The sequence below is a fragment of the Myotis myotis genome, unplaced genomic scaffold (genome assembly GCF_014108235.1).
Source record: "Myotis myotis isolate mMyoMyo1 unplaced genomic scaffold, mMyoMyo1.p scaffold_m19_p_2, whole genome shotgun sequence".
NCBI classification, from domain to species: Eukaryota; Metazoa; Chordata; class Mammalia; order Chiroptera; family Vespertilionidae; genus Myotis; species Myotis myotis.
In genome coordinates this window covers 160,363,180-160,379,139 of record NW_023416324.1, presented here as the reverse complement: position 1 = coordinate 160,379,139, position 15,960 = coordinate 160,363,180, and the positions used below count along the sequence as shown (strand labels likewise).

Genomic DNA, 15,960 nt, shown 5'->3' with positions numbered 1-15,960 from the left:
TGGGCAAGTCTGAGGCTCCCTCCTCCTCACTCACCTTCTCGCCTGTCCCCTCCAGCCATGCCCCCCCAGATCATCCAGTTTCCGGAGGACCAAAAGGTGCGTGCAGGAGAGTCTGTGGAGCTGTTCGGTAAAGTGACAGGCACCCAGCCCATCACCTGCACCTGGATGAAGTTCCGAAAGCAGGTCAGTGAAGAGGGGGGTGGCCTGGGAACAACCACGCAGCCTCTAGGCTGAAGGGGGTGGGAAATGCTCTCATGGAGACAGCATCACCCTCATCGCAGGGGCTTAGAAATGGGGAGCCCTCACCACGCACCACCCGGTCATCACAGCTGAGTTCTTAAAACCACCTTCCTTCCAAATCTACGAATAATACCTGCACTATAGACTCGCTGTATAATAGAGACAAGTATGAAGGGAGCAATAGAAACCACCCTTGGTTCCCACCTGACTTCGATATCTCAGCCTAGAATTCTCCTCAGAGTCAGGAAAATGGAACCATGAACCCAAATGACCTCTCAGTCCCTGTACGGGTTCTTCTGTGATTCTGTGCCAGCCTGATGAACCGAATCTGTGGGAACAGCTTAAACTTACCACATGCCGAAGGGATAAAAGTGAATCTGAGTATTTGGATAGATAAATTGTACGTAAAATAGAATTTTGGCTTGCTGGCCCAGAAATCAAGCTACCATTTATAATCATGGCCCTATGGGAAAATGTTTGAAATTCCAAACAACCAGCTCTTAAAGGAACTTGGAGATCCCACACTGGCAGTGTGTGCCCAGATGCATGCTCAACAGAGGCCCTGGGACCGTGGCTGGCACGGATGGGAAACTCTGCAGAAGGAGTGAAGATTTCTTCTGAGCCCTCTGTTGCTCAATTTCCGAACCATCAAGTTGTCTTAAGGCCCCCAAATGGGAGGCTAGTACCAGGAAGGAAAGGAGGGTTGGTCTCAAAAGACAAAAAAGAGAAGCTGGCCTTTAGCATCCCAAAGCATGTAGCTCTGGACGATGTCTGGGCCAGTGTCGCCTGAAGTAGGGTAGAGTCTCATCCCTTCTCAGAGACACTTAGCCCCGGCTCAGCTCTGTCTCTTTCTGTAGTGATGGGAATGTTCTGTATCTGTTCTCCAGTATGTAGCCACTAATCACATGTGGCTGTTGAGCGCTTGAACGGTGACTGGTGTAACTGAGGAACTGAATTTTAAATGTTAAGTGATTAAAAGTTATTATAATAGCTCTGTCGAGTTATAATTAACACACCGCAAAATTCACTCTGCTAAACTCACCCTTTTAAAGTGGTTTTTAGTATGCTCACAAGGTTGTGCGACCATAACAGTTATCTAATTCCAGAATATTATCAACCCACACAGAAGCCCCAGACCCATTAGCAATCATTTCCTCCCTCTCACACCCCCGGCAACCATTCGCCTACTTTCTGTCTCTATGGATTTGCCTATTCTGGGCATTTCATATCAGTGGAATCCTATAATGTGTTTCCTTTTGTGTCTGACTTTTTCCCCACTTAGCATGTTTTCAGGGCTCATTCATGTTGTAGCACAAATTAAAACTTCATTCTTTTTTATGGCCAAATAATTTTCCATTCTGGATGTACATTTGTTTATCCATTCACTAGTTGATGGGTGTTTGGGTTTCCACTTAATTAAAATGTAAATCGCCACATATGGCTAGTGGCTATGGTTTCAACAGCACAGAAGAGGTCAGAACCTGTAGGCTGGGCTTCATAAGTGACTTTGCTCAGATGTGCTCTCCCACCCTCCCATCCCAGGGTGGAGGAGGGAGACGAGGACACTTCTGAACTCTGATCTAGAGCAGCAACTGCAGAGTCCCTTCCCCGACCCTGCTCAGCACGCCCTGCCTGCCCCGGATCTGGACCCCACAGGGAGGCTTGGCTCTGGAGGCAGCAGAGGAGGGGTCTTGGGGGGGAGCCCAGAGTCCAGACCCACCCCACACAGCCACAGCTGTGCAGTGGGGAGTGGGGTTGGTTGGCTCCCCTCTCCTTCCCTGGCCCTTGTCTCCAGCGCTTGCCCACTGTCTGCCCGCAGATCCAGGAGAGTGAGCACATCAAGGTGGAGAACAGCGAGAGCGGCAGCAAGCTCACCATCCTGGCCGCCCGCCAGGAGCACTGCGGCTGCTACACGCTGCTGGTGGAGAACAAGCTGGGCAGCAGGCAGGCCCAGGTCAACCTAACCGTGGTCGGTGAGTCTGGGTGGGTGGCCTGGCAGTGTGGGATAGGAAGGGTAGAGAGCCCCCAGGCAGGATGAGGGACCTCAGGGTCTCACCTCCCAGGGACCTCCTCCTTCTGCACCCATCCTCTCTGCCCACAGCCCCTCGGACTCCCACTTTACTTCTCTCTCTCCAAGCTCACACGGTTGCTGTGCTTCATGCTCATGAGAACTCCAGATCCCAGGCGCACACCCTCGCAGTGCCTTCCTCTCCCTGTGAGTCCCTCCTGGCTTCTCTCTTTCTGCTCTTCGGAGACCTGAGCTCCACTGCTCCAGGCCTCTCCTACTGGCATGGCTACTCCCTCTCCCACTCCGCCTCCCCCGCCCCCAGCTCTGTCCCCTTGAAGTCTTCACCTTGGATCAGTGCCATCTTCTTCAGGCACTACTCCTCCGCCTGACTTTAGGGGCATTGCAGGAAGGTCCCATCAGCCCACAGTCTGGACTGTGAGAAGATCCAGGGTTGGCCGAGGCCTCGATGCTGCTCAGGACTGCTCAGTGCCTTCTCCCACGCTGAGGTAGCTTGTCACCCTGAAGACTGAGGCCTCCAGCTTCTCAGGAAACTAGGAGGCATCAGGCCTGACCTTGCTCAGCTTCACGGCCCGCACCTTCAGGCATCTCTCTGTCCACCCCCAGGCTGACCGCACCCTCCAGGCTCTGGGCCTGGCCCACCCCTCTCTCCCTGAGGCCACTTCCTTCTCCTGCACTCTGAATCCCCAGGCTCTTGGGGTTCCACCCCCTCCTCTCTTCTCTTCAACTCCACCTCTCCTTCTCTCATCTTAGCCAGACACACAGGCCTGCATGACTCCTGCAACACCTCGTCTCGCTTCAGCCACCCCGCATCTCTTCCCGCTCTCTTCATGGCCAAACCCTCTGAGAGGGGGTGCTCTCTGCTCTGCTTCTGCTTCCTCACCCCCAGGCACTCGTCAGCTCCCTGCAGCCTCCCTCCGCACCCCAGGAGTCTACTGGGATCACCTGCTAAGGTCACCGTGACCTCCTAATCCTAAACCCACTCCCTTTTTCTTATCTCCCACATCCCAGTATTGGGCGGAGTCTGTCTCCAGGCTGTTTGTGAAGTTCACTTTTCCCTCTTTATCCCAGTTGCTGTGTTGATCATGCCATTGTCCACTCTCTCCTGAAACAGCCACTAGCTTTCTAATTGGTCCCCTACTGTCGGTCAAGCTCAGTTCCTTGCCCTCCACCCCCATGCGATTGGCAGGTGCTCAGGACAGAAAGGAACAGATGACACAGCAGACTGATGGACAGTAGGCGGTGTCCCTGCACATTTGTGGGCCTCCATACATTATGCTCATGAAAGCCTTTGACTTGGGGTTTATTGGTCTCATCTTTCTTTTGTTTCCTCAAGTTGGGAGTTTTAAATCTGGGAATCATTGTACCGGGAGTCAGGGAATAGTTCTCATCTACAAAAGATAGGAGAGACCCTTTCTCACTCTTCTTCTCTTTGGTGACTCTGGATGCTTACTTCAGTAGTGTCCCCCGTGGAGTCAGGAACTTTGGGTGGCGGGGGAGGGTAGGGGGGGTTGGTGCTAGTGATCCAGTCTGTGTTTACATTAAGACCTGTACCTGCAGTGCTGATTTGGCCCCACGCCCTCACCTGTTAGCAAACATTGGTTTCCAGTTTTTCTGGGTGGGCAACTTTGGGGTCCACTCCTTTGAACTGCCCATCTGTGACCACTGCCCCCTACACTGGGCCACTCCACTCTGTGCCACACTCCCCTCCCCCATCCCCACTGCACGAGCTGCAGTTCTGGCCTTTTATGGTTTAGTTTCTCATTCTCCTTGGCCAGTACTGACAGGGCCATTGGCGTGGCTGCCCGCCAGCTGGCAGGAGCAGCATGTTAAATACCGTCCTGGGAGGGGAATGGAATGGAGGGGATGGGCTTTCTGTCTGCCTCCCCCTCATAGGGCTAAGAATAGAATTGCTCAATAAAACGGGACTTGCATTGATGCAAACATCAAGGCCACATTCATTCAGAGCCCACGGATTTAGAATTAGTCCAAAGTAAACCTGGATTAAGCCCAGATTTACCTGCACGTCTCTAAGGACATCTGTGTATTATCTGATCAGGGCTGAATAACTAGATGTAAAACGTAAAGGAGATGAAACAAGGGCAGTTTGGCTTACTCTGGATGGTGTTCAAGCACGTTGGAAGCATCCGTTTACAGGCCAGCTAAATAAGGCTGCTTTAGCACAACTTCTGCTTGTCAGCAGTAAACGTCTCTTCTTGTACATTCTTTAAAGCACCACTTTCTTTTCAGATAGTCTATGTCGCCCATCTTATACATGACAATAAACATTAGCCTTCCCCTCCGTTAGTTTCAATGAGTGATACTTAGCTTTTTTAAAGACTTATGTGTTGAAAGGCAGTGCAGGGATTTGCGAAGCTCCAAGGGCCTCTGCCTCGGCCGGCACCTCTAGCCACAACCTCAGAGGGTGGGGGTGCCACTTGGGCAAGAGAGAACAGCCCAGCCCAGATGATTTCCTTCCTGTAGCTTGTCCAGCAAGAGATAAACAGGTGGCTTTGCATATTTTTAAAGGAGAAAAATAAAGTGGAGGGAGCACCAAATACCCACTAATCCCCATATACTATCTGAGCCTGGAACTTGCATGGTTTTTAAGGGCAGGAGACTTCCCTTCGTAATGCCTGGCTTAGATTTCAGCAAGATGTGATCTTGATCTTATTCTGCCTGATAGCTAGGAGCGGGGATCTGAGGATTTTTCGGAATCTCTTTTGGCTCTGCCAGGGCCAGAGGGTATTCTTGGTAAGCAGAGTGCCTTAGCCTCCCCGGGGCCAAGGGCCAGCTATCCAGGTAGACGACCCTGGAGCCTTTGCAAGCACCTGGAATTCCAAGAAAGATGCGAGTGACTTCGACATGCCAGTGAAGGCAAGCCAGGCAGGTGAGGCACAGCTGCAGATCATCGTCAGACACAGGCAGGCAGAGCCCACCAGGATGGTCCCTCGTGTGAGAAATGTTAGCCTCGAGAGCCTACATTTTCTCAGGAGTGGGAGCATTTTCTGAGCAGAAACCCCACTCTGTTAGTCAGGTTTCTGGGGAGCCAGGGAGTCATCCCCAGGAGCCCTGGAGCTCCGGGCCCTAGACTCTGAGGCTGCTGCCCTCCCAGACCAGGTCGGCTGTGCCTGTAGCGTGGAGGGCAGGCCACAGGCGCTCTGCTCTGAGGGGTTCACCCCTGGCGAGTCTGCCTCTGCAGGGGATCTGCAGGTTGTGAAAACCAGGGAGCATCAGACCCAGCCCCTGGCCCTGAGGCGGTGGGGCTTCCAATCTCAGACACCTAAACCCCCTCATTCAAATTCCTTGAAAGCATTGATGCTTCACTTGGAATTAAAGCCCCGCTCTCCACATTTTCCATCTTCACTTGCACGGCAGGGGGTAATATCCATCATCTGCCCGTTTTCTTGCTTTCACCAAGAGACTGGACAGGGTTGAGCACAAAGTAGTACCTCTTCCACAGTACATACTTCTCAAAGTTTTCTCTTCTTGACCACAGCACAAAGGGAGAGAATCAGTCAGTGGGTGTACTGCATTCATTACATAAACCCAGGTGACTCTAAATGTGGCCAATCAGACATGTTCCAGGCCGTGGGGTGGGGGTGGGGGATAGGGGGTGCGGGGGCAGTAGGTCTGTCTTTCGTCCTTTGGGCATTCTTACTGTTTTAGTTGGGTCCTAGAGAGATGGGTCCACTTGCCTCTAAGAGAATGTAGAGCAATAAACATCTTAGCCAACACCAGAGGTATTTCTAAAAAGTCCAACATGTCTTTCAGGACAAACAGTTTTCCTAAGAGAACATAACACCCAGTGAAAGTGGATCCATCACAGGAGGCCTCCAGAGTGGCTGCAGAAAGGAGGCTTCGTCACAGTCCCAGCATCACCACCCATGGGCCAGGCCTGGGTGTCAGGGTGGCCGGTTTCCAGGCAGGGCGTCCTTGGCTGGAATGGAGAAGCCGCAGGGCTTGGGGGAGGGGAGAGAATGAATATGTGTATGTATTATGTACTAGTATACGTTTACACACACACACACACACACACACACACACACACACACACAGGCAGATTGTATTTTTCCCCTATTTGCACAGGGTCATTTGAAAGAACCCTCTTTGGGTTTCATGCCTTGCTCAGGGGTGGGAGAGTAGATGTCAAGAACTGTCCCTAGATTTGCTCACTTGATACTTGCAAAACCTCTAAAGGGAACATGCATAGTAGTACCATGTTTCCAAATGAAAAAGACAAACTAGTCTTGGGAGTTGAGGAATTCACCAGGGTTCATGCTATGTGAATAAATAGCATATACATTCCCATAGCACAAAGGCATCGTTTTAATTATTAGCTGGGGGACTCTGCACCTCTCCCTGCTTTGGAGGGATGAAGGGTTGCTAAATACTGTGACTAACCCAACGACCTGCAGAAACTGAATCTGAAAAAATAGGAAAACTTTGTTCAGATGAGCAACTGACCGAGTCAGAAAAGCTCAAGAGCCTCATGTAGTATCGGCTGCGTGACTCGCCTGGCAGTTGGCAGCGTTTCTGGTTCTTAGCGTTGCTGGTCTGAGTGGGAAGGCAGCCCGCCAAGGCGACCACTTCTTGTGTCCTCAGCTCTTTTTCCGGCCCTTAGTCAGGGATGGTTGTGATGTGCTACTGTGGTTTGCTTTTGGAATTCTTCACTCGTTTTGTACCAGTTCTATATGGATAGAAGAGATAGGGCAGGGATAACTTTAAATGTGTCACAAAGTCAGCAATAAACTACTACAACAATGACGGCAGTAATGGCTACTCAACTCGGCCACTTTCCTAAGAACTTTTCATAACCACCTTGTGATCCAAGTGCTATTCTTATCCACATTTTGCACTGTACAAACGAGGAAACTGAGGCACGGAAATAAAGAGTGCGTGGGGTCAGAGCTGTGTCCAAACCCGGATCTGTCTGCTTCTCAGCGAGGCAGGCGTTTCTCAAGTCTCAAGGAGAATGTAGCCTGACCCCTAGGTATGTCATAGGTCACAGGTCACTGGCGTAGGGCCTGAAGGATACACACCCACACCCACCCACCCACCCCCCCCCCACACACACACACAGAACCCTCTCTCAAAACATTTTTTATGGGAAGCAGTCCACGCCTCTGGGCAGCTTCCTAGATCTGTTTACGCTGAGAAATATGCTTATGACCGGGACAAAGTACAGGAAATCAGGGCTTGCAGACTGGACAGCTAGCCAAAAGAAAAGACTTTTCTGGAGCACATAGGTATCTGTAGGGCTTTCTCATAGGTGGTTTGTGCATAGGTGTGACTGTGGATGAGGGAACCAGAGCCCGGACCCGGGTTGTCAGCTTGAGTTCTCTAGGCTCCTCCCCGACACTCCTGATTCAAAATCTTTCTTTCCCTGAAATTCTGAAGAGTTGGGTGATACTGTGCTTCTCCATCCCCAGACAAGCCAGACCCCCCAGCCGGCACGCCTTGCGCCTCTGATATCCGGAGCTCCTCGCTGACCCTGTCCTGGTACGGCTCCTCGTACGATGGGGGCAGTGCTGTGCAGTCCTACAGTGTCGAGATCTGGGACTCGGTGGACAAGACGTGGAAGGAGCTAGCCACGTGCCGCAGCACCTCGTTTAACGTCCAGGACCTGCTGCCTGACCGAGACTATAAGTTCCGTGTGCGCGCCATCAATGTGTACGGAACCAGCGAGCCGAGCCAGGAGTCTGAACTCACAGCGGTGGGAGAGAAACCTGAGGGTAAGCTGCCTTCACTTCGTCTCTGGCCTGAAATAAATGTGCGTGAACTACTTTGTGCAGGTAGAAACCTGGACTGAGAGGGGTGCAGAGGAGTGGGGAAGACATCCATGGTGACAGGCAGCATTTTGGGGGATCTTGATTTCCAAGGTTGTGATGCTGATCCATACTTCAAAAGAAGTACATACCACTTTTTAAGCACCATTGGCACACTGCCATCAGGGGGCGATGGTGTGTCAATCAGGAGCACAGTCCTAGAAGGCAGGAGCTCAGGTAGACCTAAAGTTCCAATGTCTCCCTTCCTCCTCCTCCTCCTCTCCCTCCTCCTTCTCCTCCTCCTCCTCCTCTTCCTCCTGTTGTTGCACTCAGATTTGAGTGTCTACTCAGTGTCAGGTCCTTGGAACACCAAGACAGATAAGACAAGTTGCTTAAACTCTAAGGGGAGCCCAGCCGGTGTGGCTCAGTGGTTGAGAGTGGACCTATGAACCAGGAGGTCACAGTTCGATTCTTGGGTTGCAGGCGCGATCCCTGGTAGGGGGTGTGCAGGAGGCAACCAGTCGATGTTTCTCTCTCATCATGGATGTTTCTCTATCTTCTTCTCCCTTCCTCTCTGAAATCAATAAAAATACATCTTTAAAAAACCTAAGGGGACAATTGTGTACACAGCTAGTGGTGGCGAGATGGTCTACATCTATCTAGCAGTATGAACAAATTGCAAAGGAGACAAGCAGAAGGCACGAGTAATTTGCCATGGACATTGAGGAAGGCTTCCTAGAGGAGGTGGCACTTAAAACGAATGGGCTTCTAAGCGACAGGGAAGCTAAGGAGAGGCATCTCTCACAGCGGAAACAGCATGAGCGAAGGTCCCAAGTGATGGAAATGTGTGGCATTTTGAGAAGCTTGTGAGTGGCCAGGGCATGTGCCGTGTGAGTCAGAACAGAAGGAAGCAACACTGAAAGGGCAGTTCAGGCCGAATTGTGAAGTCTGTCAAAGATCTTTGGGCTTGATATGATATGATAGATCTGCTTGTTGTTTTTTTTTAATGCAACCTGTTTATTTCAAGTAGCATACAGACTCCAGCTAGACAGACCCATGTGTTCCTAAGACTTTTGGAATGTTGTCTTTTGGGGGAGATTCTTTTACTATGTACAGCGTTATAGTTTGACATCTGTATAGACTGCAAAGTGATCACCATCACAAGTCTATTTTTTTTTAAGAAGAGAATTAGAGGAAGAGTAGAGCTTTGCTACTCAAAGTGTGGTCTGGACTTAGCAATCTTGAGACCCTGGGAGTTTGTTGGAACTGCAGACATCCACACTCACACACACCCCTCCCCTAGTCTCTTCTGAACTTCACCATCCACCCGCTCCGCCACCCCCATGAATCTGTATCATGAGAAGCACTGGAGTGGAGGAGGGGACGAGAGTGGAGTCAGTGAGACACTAGTTGGTTCTCTGTGGTGTAGCCCAGGAGAGGGGTGGTAAGAGTATGACCTACACCCTCACGCGATGGAATTGGCCAATCTTGATGACTTTTTGGGTAGGGAGTTGAGGGGAAAAATTAGAAGAGTTTAAATGACTCCCAGTTCCTGGCTGGGTATCTGAATTCAAGAGTCATTTAGTTTATTATTATGATTCATCATGGCTGACATGTATTAGGCACTGCTATATGCTAACAATATGTTCAGCATTTTCCATGAATCGTTTCATGCATCTAACTCAATGAAGTAGATCTGTCATCTCCCCTATTTACAGATGGGAATTGAGGTTTACAGGGGAGAAGCTAGTTGCCCAGGGCTATAGAGCTTGTATTAGCGAGTTGAAGCTGGAACTCAAAGCTGACTGACCCAGAGCCTGGGCTTCTTTGGCTGCCTCCCAGTGACTTGGAGGTTGGATAGCAGGGAGTCCAGGAGGGTGGGGAGCAGGCAAGTTAGAGTGGGGGTGCCAGGACAGGCAACCAAATTGCAGTCTGCATGTGTTTAGCATATTTCTTTAAGAAGAGGATTCTTTACCTCTTGGGAAAGAGGAGGGGAAAAGGATAACATTGCAGTGGCACCCGCCCAGGCCAAGGCCAGGGAAAGCCTGGAGCTCTGAAGGGGACGTGATCTGTTGCACCCCTGCTGTCTCCTCACGTCCCCATTCACTCCTGCACGTTCATGCTGTGGCAGCAGGAGCTGCTTATGTCCCCCTCGCCACACCTCACAGGCACCTGTGGGTTCCATTGTGTGACGTCACCCCTCCTCATTGTGTTCCATCATTTCCTTTAGGTCAGTAGTTGCCAACCAGTGGTCTGCAGACCACTGGTGGTCCATGAGGTCAGAAAAGTTGGCGATCGCTGCTTTAGGCCACAACTCAAGGGCAACTTCTCTTAGAATAATTGCTGGACTTTATAATTGCCCCGTTTTGTGTTGCCTTCTTCCATGTGCACTGTGATAGTGTGTGCTTGATTATATAACACTAGAGGCCTGGTACACAGATTCGTGCACTGGTGGGGTCCCTCGGCCTAGCCTGTGCCCTCTCGCAATCCAGGACCCTTGGGGGATGTCAGACAGCCAGTTTTGGCCCGATCCCTGCAGGCCAGGCCAAGGGACCCTACTGGTACATGATGTGTACACCAGGCCTCTACTATGCATATAAGATCTTTGGTTAATCTCTTCCTGTCCTCCCTCACCCACCTTTCCTCTGAGATTCATCAGTCTGTTCCATGTTTCAATGCCTGTGCATTGAGCATCTGCCCCCTGGTGGTCAGTGCACGCCATAGCTAGGCTTTTATGTATATACTAGAGGCCCGGTGCACAAAAATTTGTGCACTCGGGGGTGAGGGGGGGTCCCTCAGCCCGGCCTGTGCCCTCTTCCAGTCGGGGACCCCTTGGGAGATAACGACCTGCTGGCTTAGGCCTGCTCCCTGGTGGCAGAGGGCAGGCCCAATCCCTAGGTGCAGCCCCTGGTTGGGCTCAGAGCAGGGCCGATTGGGGAGTTGGGGTGCCACCCCCTGTCATGCACGGAGCAGGGCGGATCGGGAGGTTGCGATGCCACCCTCAGTCACGCTCAGGGTAGGGCCGATTGGAGGGTTGGGGCACTGCCCCCTGTCACACTCAAGGCAGGGTTGATGGAGAGGTTGCAGCGCCACCCCCTGTCACGCACAGAGCAGGGTCAATCAGGGGGTTGCGGCGCTGCCCCCTGTCATGCACAGAGCAGGGCCCATCAGAGGGGTTGGGGCTCCATACCCTGTGACGCACAGAGCAGGGTCAATCAGGGGGTTGGGGAGCTCCCCCCTGTCACTCACAGAGTAGGGCTGATAGGAGAGTTGGGGCACTGCCCCCTGTCACACACAGAGCAGGGCGGATCAGGGGGTTGGGGCACCGCCCTCTATCACCCACAGAGCAGGGCCGATCAGGGGGTTGGGGTGCCGCCACTGTCACACTGAGGGCAGGGTCGATGGGGAGGTTATGGCTCTACCCCATCACACACAGAGCAGGGCCCGTGGGGGGTGGGGGATTGGGGCGCCACCCTCTATCACCCACAGAGCAGGGCTGATCAGGGGGTTGGGGCGCCGCCATTCTCACACTCAGGGCAGGGCAAATGGGGAGGTTATGGCTCTACCCCGTCACACACAGAGCAGGACCCGTGGGGGGGGTGGTTGGGGTGCCGCACCCTGTCACACACAGAGCAGAGCCGATCAGGGGGTTGGGGCGTCGCACCCTGTCACACACAGAGCCGCAGGGTGATCAGGGAGTTGGGGAGCTCCCCCCTATCAGACACAGAGCAGGGCTGATCAGGGGGTTGGGGCGCCTTCCCCTGTCACGAGCAGAGCAGGGCGGATAGGGAGGTTGTGGCCCCGCCCCCATCACACACAGAGCCGCAGGGCGATCAGGGGGTTTGGGCGCTGCCCTCTGTCACACTGATCCTGGTGCCGGGAGGCATATTACCCTTTTACTATATAGGATAGAGGCCTGGTGCACGGGTGGGGGCCGGCTGGTTTGCCCTGAAGGGTGTCCTGGATCAGGATGGGGGTCCCCACTGGGGTGCCTGACCAGCCTGGATGAGGGGATGATGGCTGTTTGCAGCTGGTAACATACCCTTCAGGGTAGGGGTCCCCACTGGGGTGCCTGGCCAGTCTGGGTGAGGGGCTAAGGGCTGTTTTCAGGCTGGCGGGTGACTGAAGCTCCCAACCGCTCCTTTTTTTCTTTTTTTTTTTTATTCTGGGCCAGCTTTAGCTCTGGCTCCAGCTCTGAGGCCTCTGCTGCTGAAAGCAGGTATCTGGTTTGTTTGGGTTCTATAATCGAAACACTGTTTCAACTCCAGCTCTGAGATCCCGGCGGGCTGAAAGCAGGTTTCTGGGGTTTTGTTTAGTTTCTATATTTGTAACAATGTTTCAAACTGCAAACTCAGAGGCCGGCAAGGCAGGCGGGGAACGTTGGTTTCCTCCATCACTAAAGCAAGGAAGCTTCATGTTAGCTTCAAGCTGCCTGGCTGCCGTCCGCCTTCTTGGCTGGCAGTTAATTTGCATATTGCCCTGATTAGCCAATGGGAAGGGTAGTGGACGTATGGCTAATTACCATGTTTCTCTTTTATTAGATAGGATATATATAGATGTGTCATGGGTATTTTAAGGAAATGTGGTTTTGCCTCCCCAACTAAGATATAAGCTACAAGAAGAAGGAGGTATTATGCCCCTGTGTATTTTGTTTTGTATACCCACAATACATGGCCAAATATTGGAACATGGTTGGAATTCTATGGAAAATGTTCAGTAAATGGATAAATGGATTGGGCATGCTGGCAATCATAAGTTGCTGACTTTCGAGCCAGAGCAGAAAGGGCCGTCACAATTGTATGTAGGTTCTGAAAGTCAGAGGGTTTGGAAGAGATGTGAAGAGGGTGTGCCTAAAGGACCACAAGGGTAGAGAGGATGGGATGTAGGCAGGAGCTGGGATGGGGCTGGTGGGGTAAGGAGGCTAGTGTCTGCCCACACGCACATGGCCCTGTTGCAGCATGAGCTGACTGACACACGGTGATGCCCAGGCTCTGGGCATGGTGGTATTGTGCCTGACAGCCCCCAGCAGGTTTTGCTCTCAATGGGCCTTCAGTACTAATCCCTGTGTCCCCTCCTTGTCTCCCCCAGAACCGAAGGATGAAGTGGAGGTGTCCGATGATGGTGAGTGCTGGCCACCCGCCTTGGGTGGGCTCTAGGGGTGGAAAGGGGTGAGCAGGGATCTGATGGCTCACACCCACCCCAACCCCCACCCTGCAGATGAGAAGGAGGCTGAAGTCGATTACCGGACGGTGACGGTCAATACCGAACAAAAAGTGTCTGACTTCTACGACATCGAAGAGAGACTAGGATCGTAAGTGGAGTGGGAAGCACCCTTTGGGCCCCAGCGTGAGGGTGGCACAGACCCCCCAGTGAATTCCATGCCTTGTCTTCCCGTTCTTTCCTGGGTTTGCCAGCTCCCCAGACTGACATGCCTGCAGCATCAGGAGGGAGGGTCAGCACTCCACGAAAGCATGGCCACCCAGGGCTCTCGGAGGAGCCGCGTGTAGTTCTGCGCTGGCCCCTCTGTGGAGGGCTTGGGCAAGCCTTCCTTTGCTGTGCCTCATTCTCCACACAGCCCTGAGCTGAGGGGACCACGTCTGGGTCGGACCGTCTTCGGGACCCTCCCATCCGACCCACAGAAGGCAGGCCGGCCTGACCTGTGCTCCCCTTGCGGCACTGCTAGCCTAGGGCTTCAGGACGCACACCCTTGCGGTGCACGGCTGCCCACTCTGGCGCACTCTCTGCACTTGGTCCGCACTCTTTACTCTGAATCCTCCCTGGGGTTGGACCCCATCCTGGGCCCTGGTCACAGCCAAGCGCCCCCTCCAGCAGCAGCGCCCCGGGCTGTCTCCGGGACAGTGCTGAGGAAGGGGGAAGGGAGGTAGCCACTCAGGCATTCTCTGTGTTTGGGGAGACTTCCTCAACCTGAGTCCCTCTTGGGGGAAGGGGACAGAAATCCACCAGCCACACTGGAGGCCCCACCAAGGCGCTGACCTGCTGAAGGAGCCGCAGGGCTGGCATGTTGGGTGGGATGCGGGGCCAGCACAGGCTGCAGCAGGCAAGTGATGGGGAGAGTAGTTCGCAGTATTAGAAATGCACTTCGCTGACCCAGAGCAGGGCTGGCAAACTCTTTCTGTAAAGGGCCAAGTAATGGATGTTCCAGGTTTTGTGGGCCGTGCAGTCTGTGTTGCAACTACTTCTCTGCACGTTCAAGGGCGGGTGGGACAGTGGGGGAGCCACGTGGGATCTCCCACAGACAATATGCACGCAAATGGCATGACTGTGCTCCAATAAAACTTTATGAAAACAGGCGGGCCAGATTTGTGGGCCATCCCCCAGTGAGTGGAAAGCTTGGCTAAAGGTGCCTTTTCCCTCCTCCTTTCACTTGCAGTGGGAAGTTCGGACAGGTCTTTCGACTCGTAGAAAAGAAAACTGGAAAAATCTGGGCAGGGAAATTCTTCAAAGCATATTCGGCAAAAGAGAAAGAGAACATCCGGGAGGAGATCAGCATCATGAACTGCCTTCACCACCCCAAGCTGGTCCAGTGTGTGGACGCCTTCGAAGAAAAGGCCAACATCGTCATGGTCCTGGAGATGTGAGTAGCCCGCTGCCCCACCCGCCCCTTCACTGCAGGCAGGGGCGTGAATGCAAGACATTCACAGCCCATCCAGCCAGGGACTGACCACTCAGCACAGCTCTGCGCACAGCACTGGGCCTGACCACTGACCACCAGCCCCCTGAGCCCCTGCTCATTTCCATAACAAATGGGCAGATCTTGTAGGTCCCCCGTCCCCTTTCCCCCTCACCTCCCTGTGAAAGGGCTCCTTGGTTCCATTCAGCGGTCTTTTGATCTGGAGGTGGCTTCAGGGGAGGAGGGGAGGGATGGAGCAGCTTCCTGACCAGCCTGTGAAAGGGAGGGGTCCAGGGTGGGGGCTCAGAGTGTAGGAGTGTGACCTTGCTCCCTCCTCTTGCTGTGCTGTGTGTGCTCATTTGTACTTTCTTCACTTCTCAGCCACCAAAGAATAGTGCTTTCTGTGCTGGGTTGTACACAGCAGGGAGATAGATCCAGTGACCTCTAGCCAAGGCTTTCCTTTTCCAGGCTTTCCTCTAGTCTCACTTCTCTGCCTCTCCCACCTCTGAACTGCTGACATGTGCGCACATGCGCACACACATGAGTACACACGTGTGCAAACACACCTGCACACAAACATGTGTGTGTAAACACACACATGTACATACTGGTGTCAGTAAGTCAGACATCCTCCACAGTGTCTATATTTTTAAGGATTTCTTTTCCTTTTCCTGATTTGACTATTTTTAATATATAATACTATCTCATCAAAAAATATAAGAACAAATGCAATGAAAAATCCCATTCCCATCCCCTGCCCCCATCTACCTTATTCCTACCCTACCACCACCAACCAGGAAACAATTTCATTGGTTTTGTCTGTATCCAGTTTCTTTATGAAAATACAAGCACATATATCCATATTGCCCACCTTTTAACACAATGGCAACTCGTAGTTACGATTCCATACTTTGCTTCTTTTCATTCTACAGTTTACCTTGGAGACAGTCCCCTATCAGTAGCAGTGAGCTCCCTTGTTCCCCTGCTCTGTGCGACGTCATCACATGCATATACCACGGTTTATTGTCCTCTTTCAGCAGGTGGTGGGTGGTTTCCAGGTGTTTGCTTTACAGGCAAGCAGTTTCTGTAGCCTGGTCCCATACACCCTTTCACTCATGCCTGTGCGCATCTGGAGGATAAACTCCCAGCAGTGTGGGGTGCTGGATCGATGTGTTTGTGGAATCTTGAGAGATATTGTGCAGTTGTCCGCAGCATCCTGGAATTGCTGCTTCCCAGGCAAGGCGAGCCAGGGAGGCCAGCGAGGCAGCTCTGAGCTCAAGGCGTGAATCCCTCCT

At 52.6% G+C, this 15,960-nt stretch overlaps 1 protein-coding gene across 7 annotated transcripts in view; it reads left to right on the top strand.

The window, feature by feature from the left end:
• MYLK (myosin light chain kinase) overlaps nucleotides 1–15,960 on the top strand; it is a 272,007-nt gene that overhangs the window by 224,397 nt on the left and 31,650 nt on the right. For all 7 annotated transcript variants that reach the window (XM_036348906.1, XM_036348905.1, XM_036348904.1 and 4 more), the window contains 6 exons: nucleotides 56–183; nucleotides 2,060–2,213; nucleotides 7,699–8,001; nucleotides 13,123–13,155; nucleotides 13,252–13,345; nucleotides 14,426–14,629. In XM_036348906.1, the coding sequence (XP_036204799.1) occupies nucleotides 56–183; nucleotides 2,060–2,213; nucleotides 7,699–8,001; nucleotides 13,123–13,155; nucleotides 13,252–13,345; nucleotides 14,426–14,629 (916 nt within the window). The remainder of the gene's footprint in view (nucleotides 1–55; nucleotides 184–2,059; nucleotides 2,214–7,698; nucleotides 8,002–13,122; nucleotides 13,156–13,251; nucleotides 13,346–14,425; nucleotides 14,630–15,960) is intronic.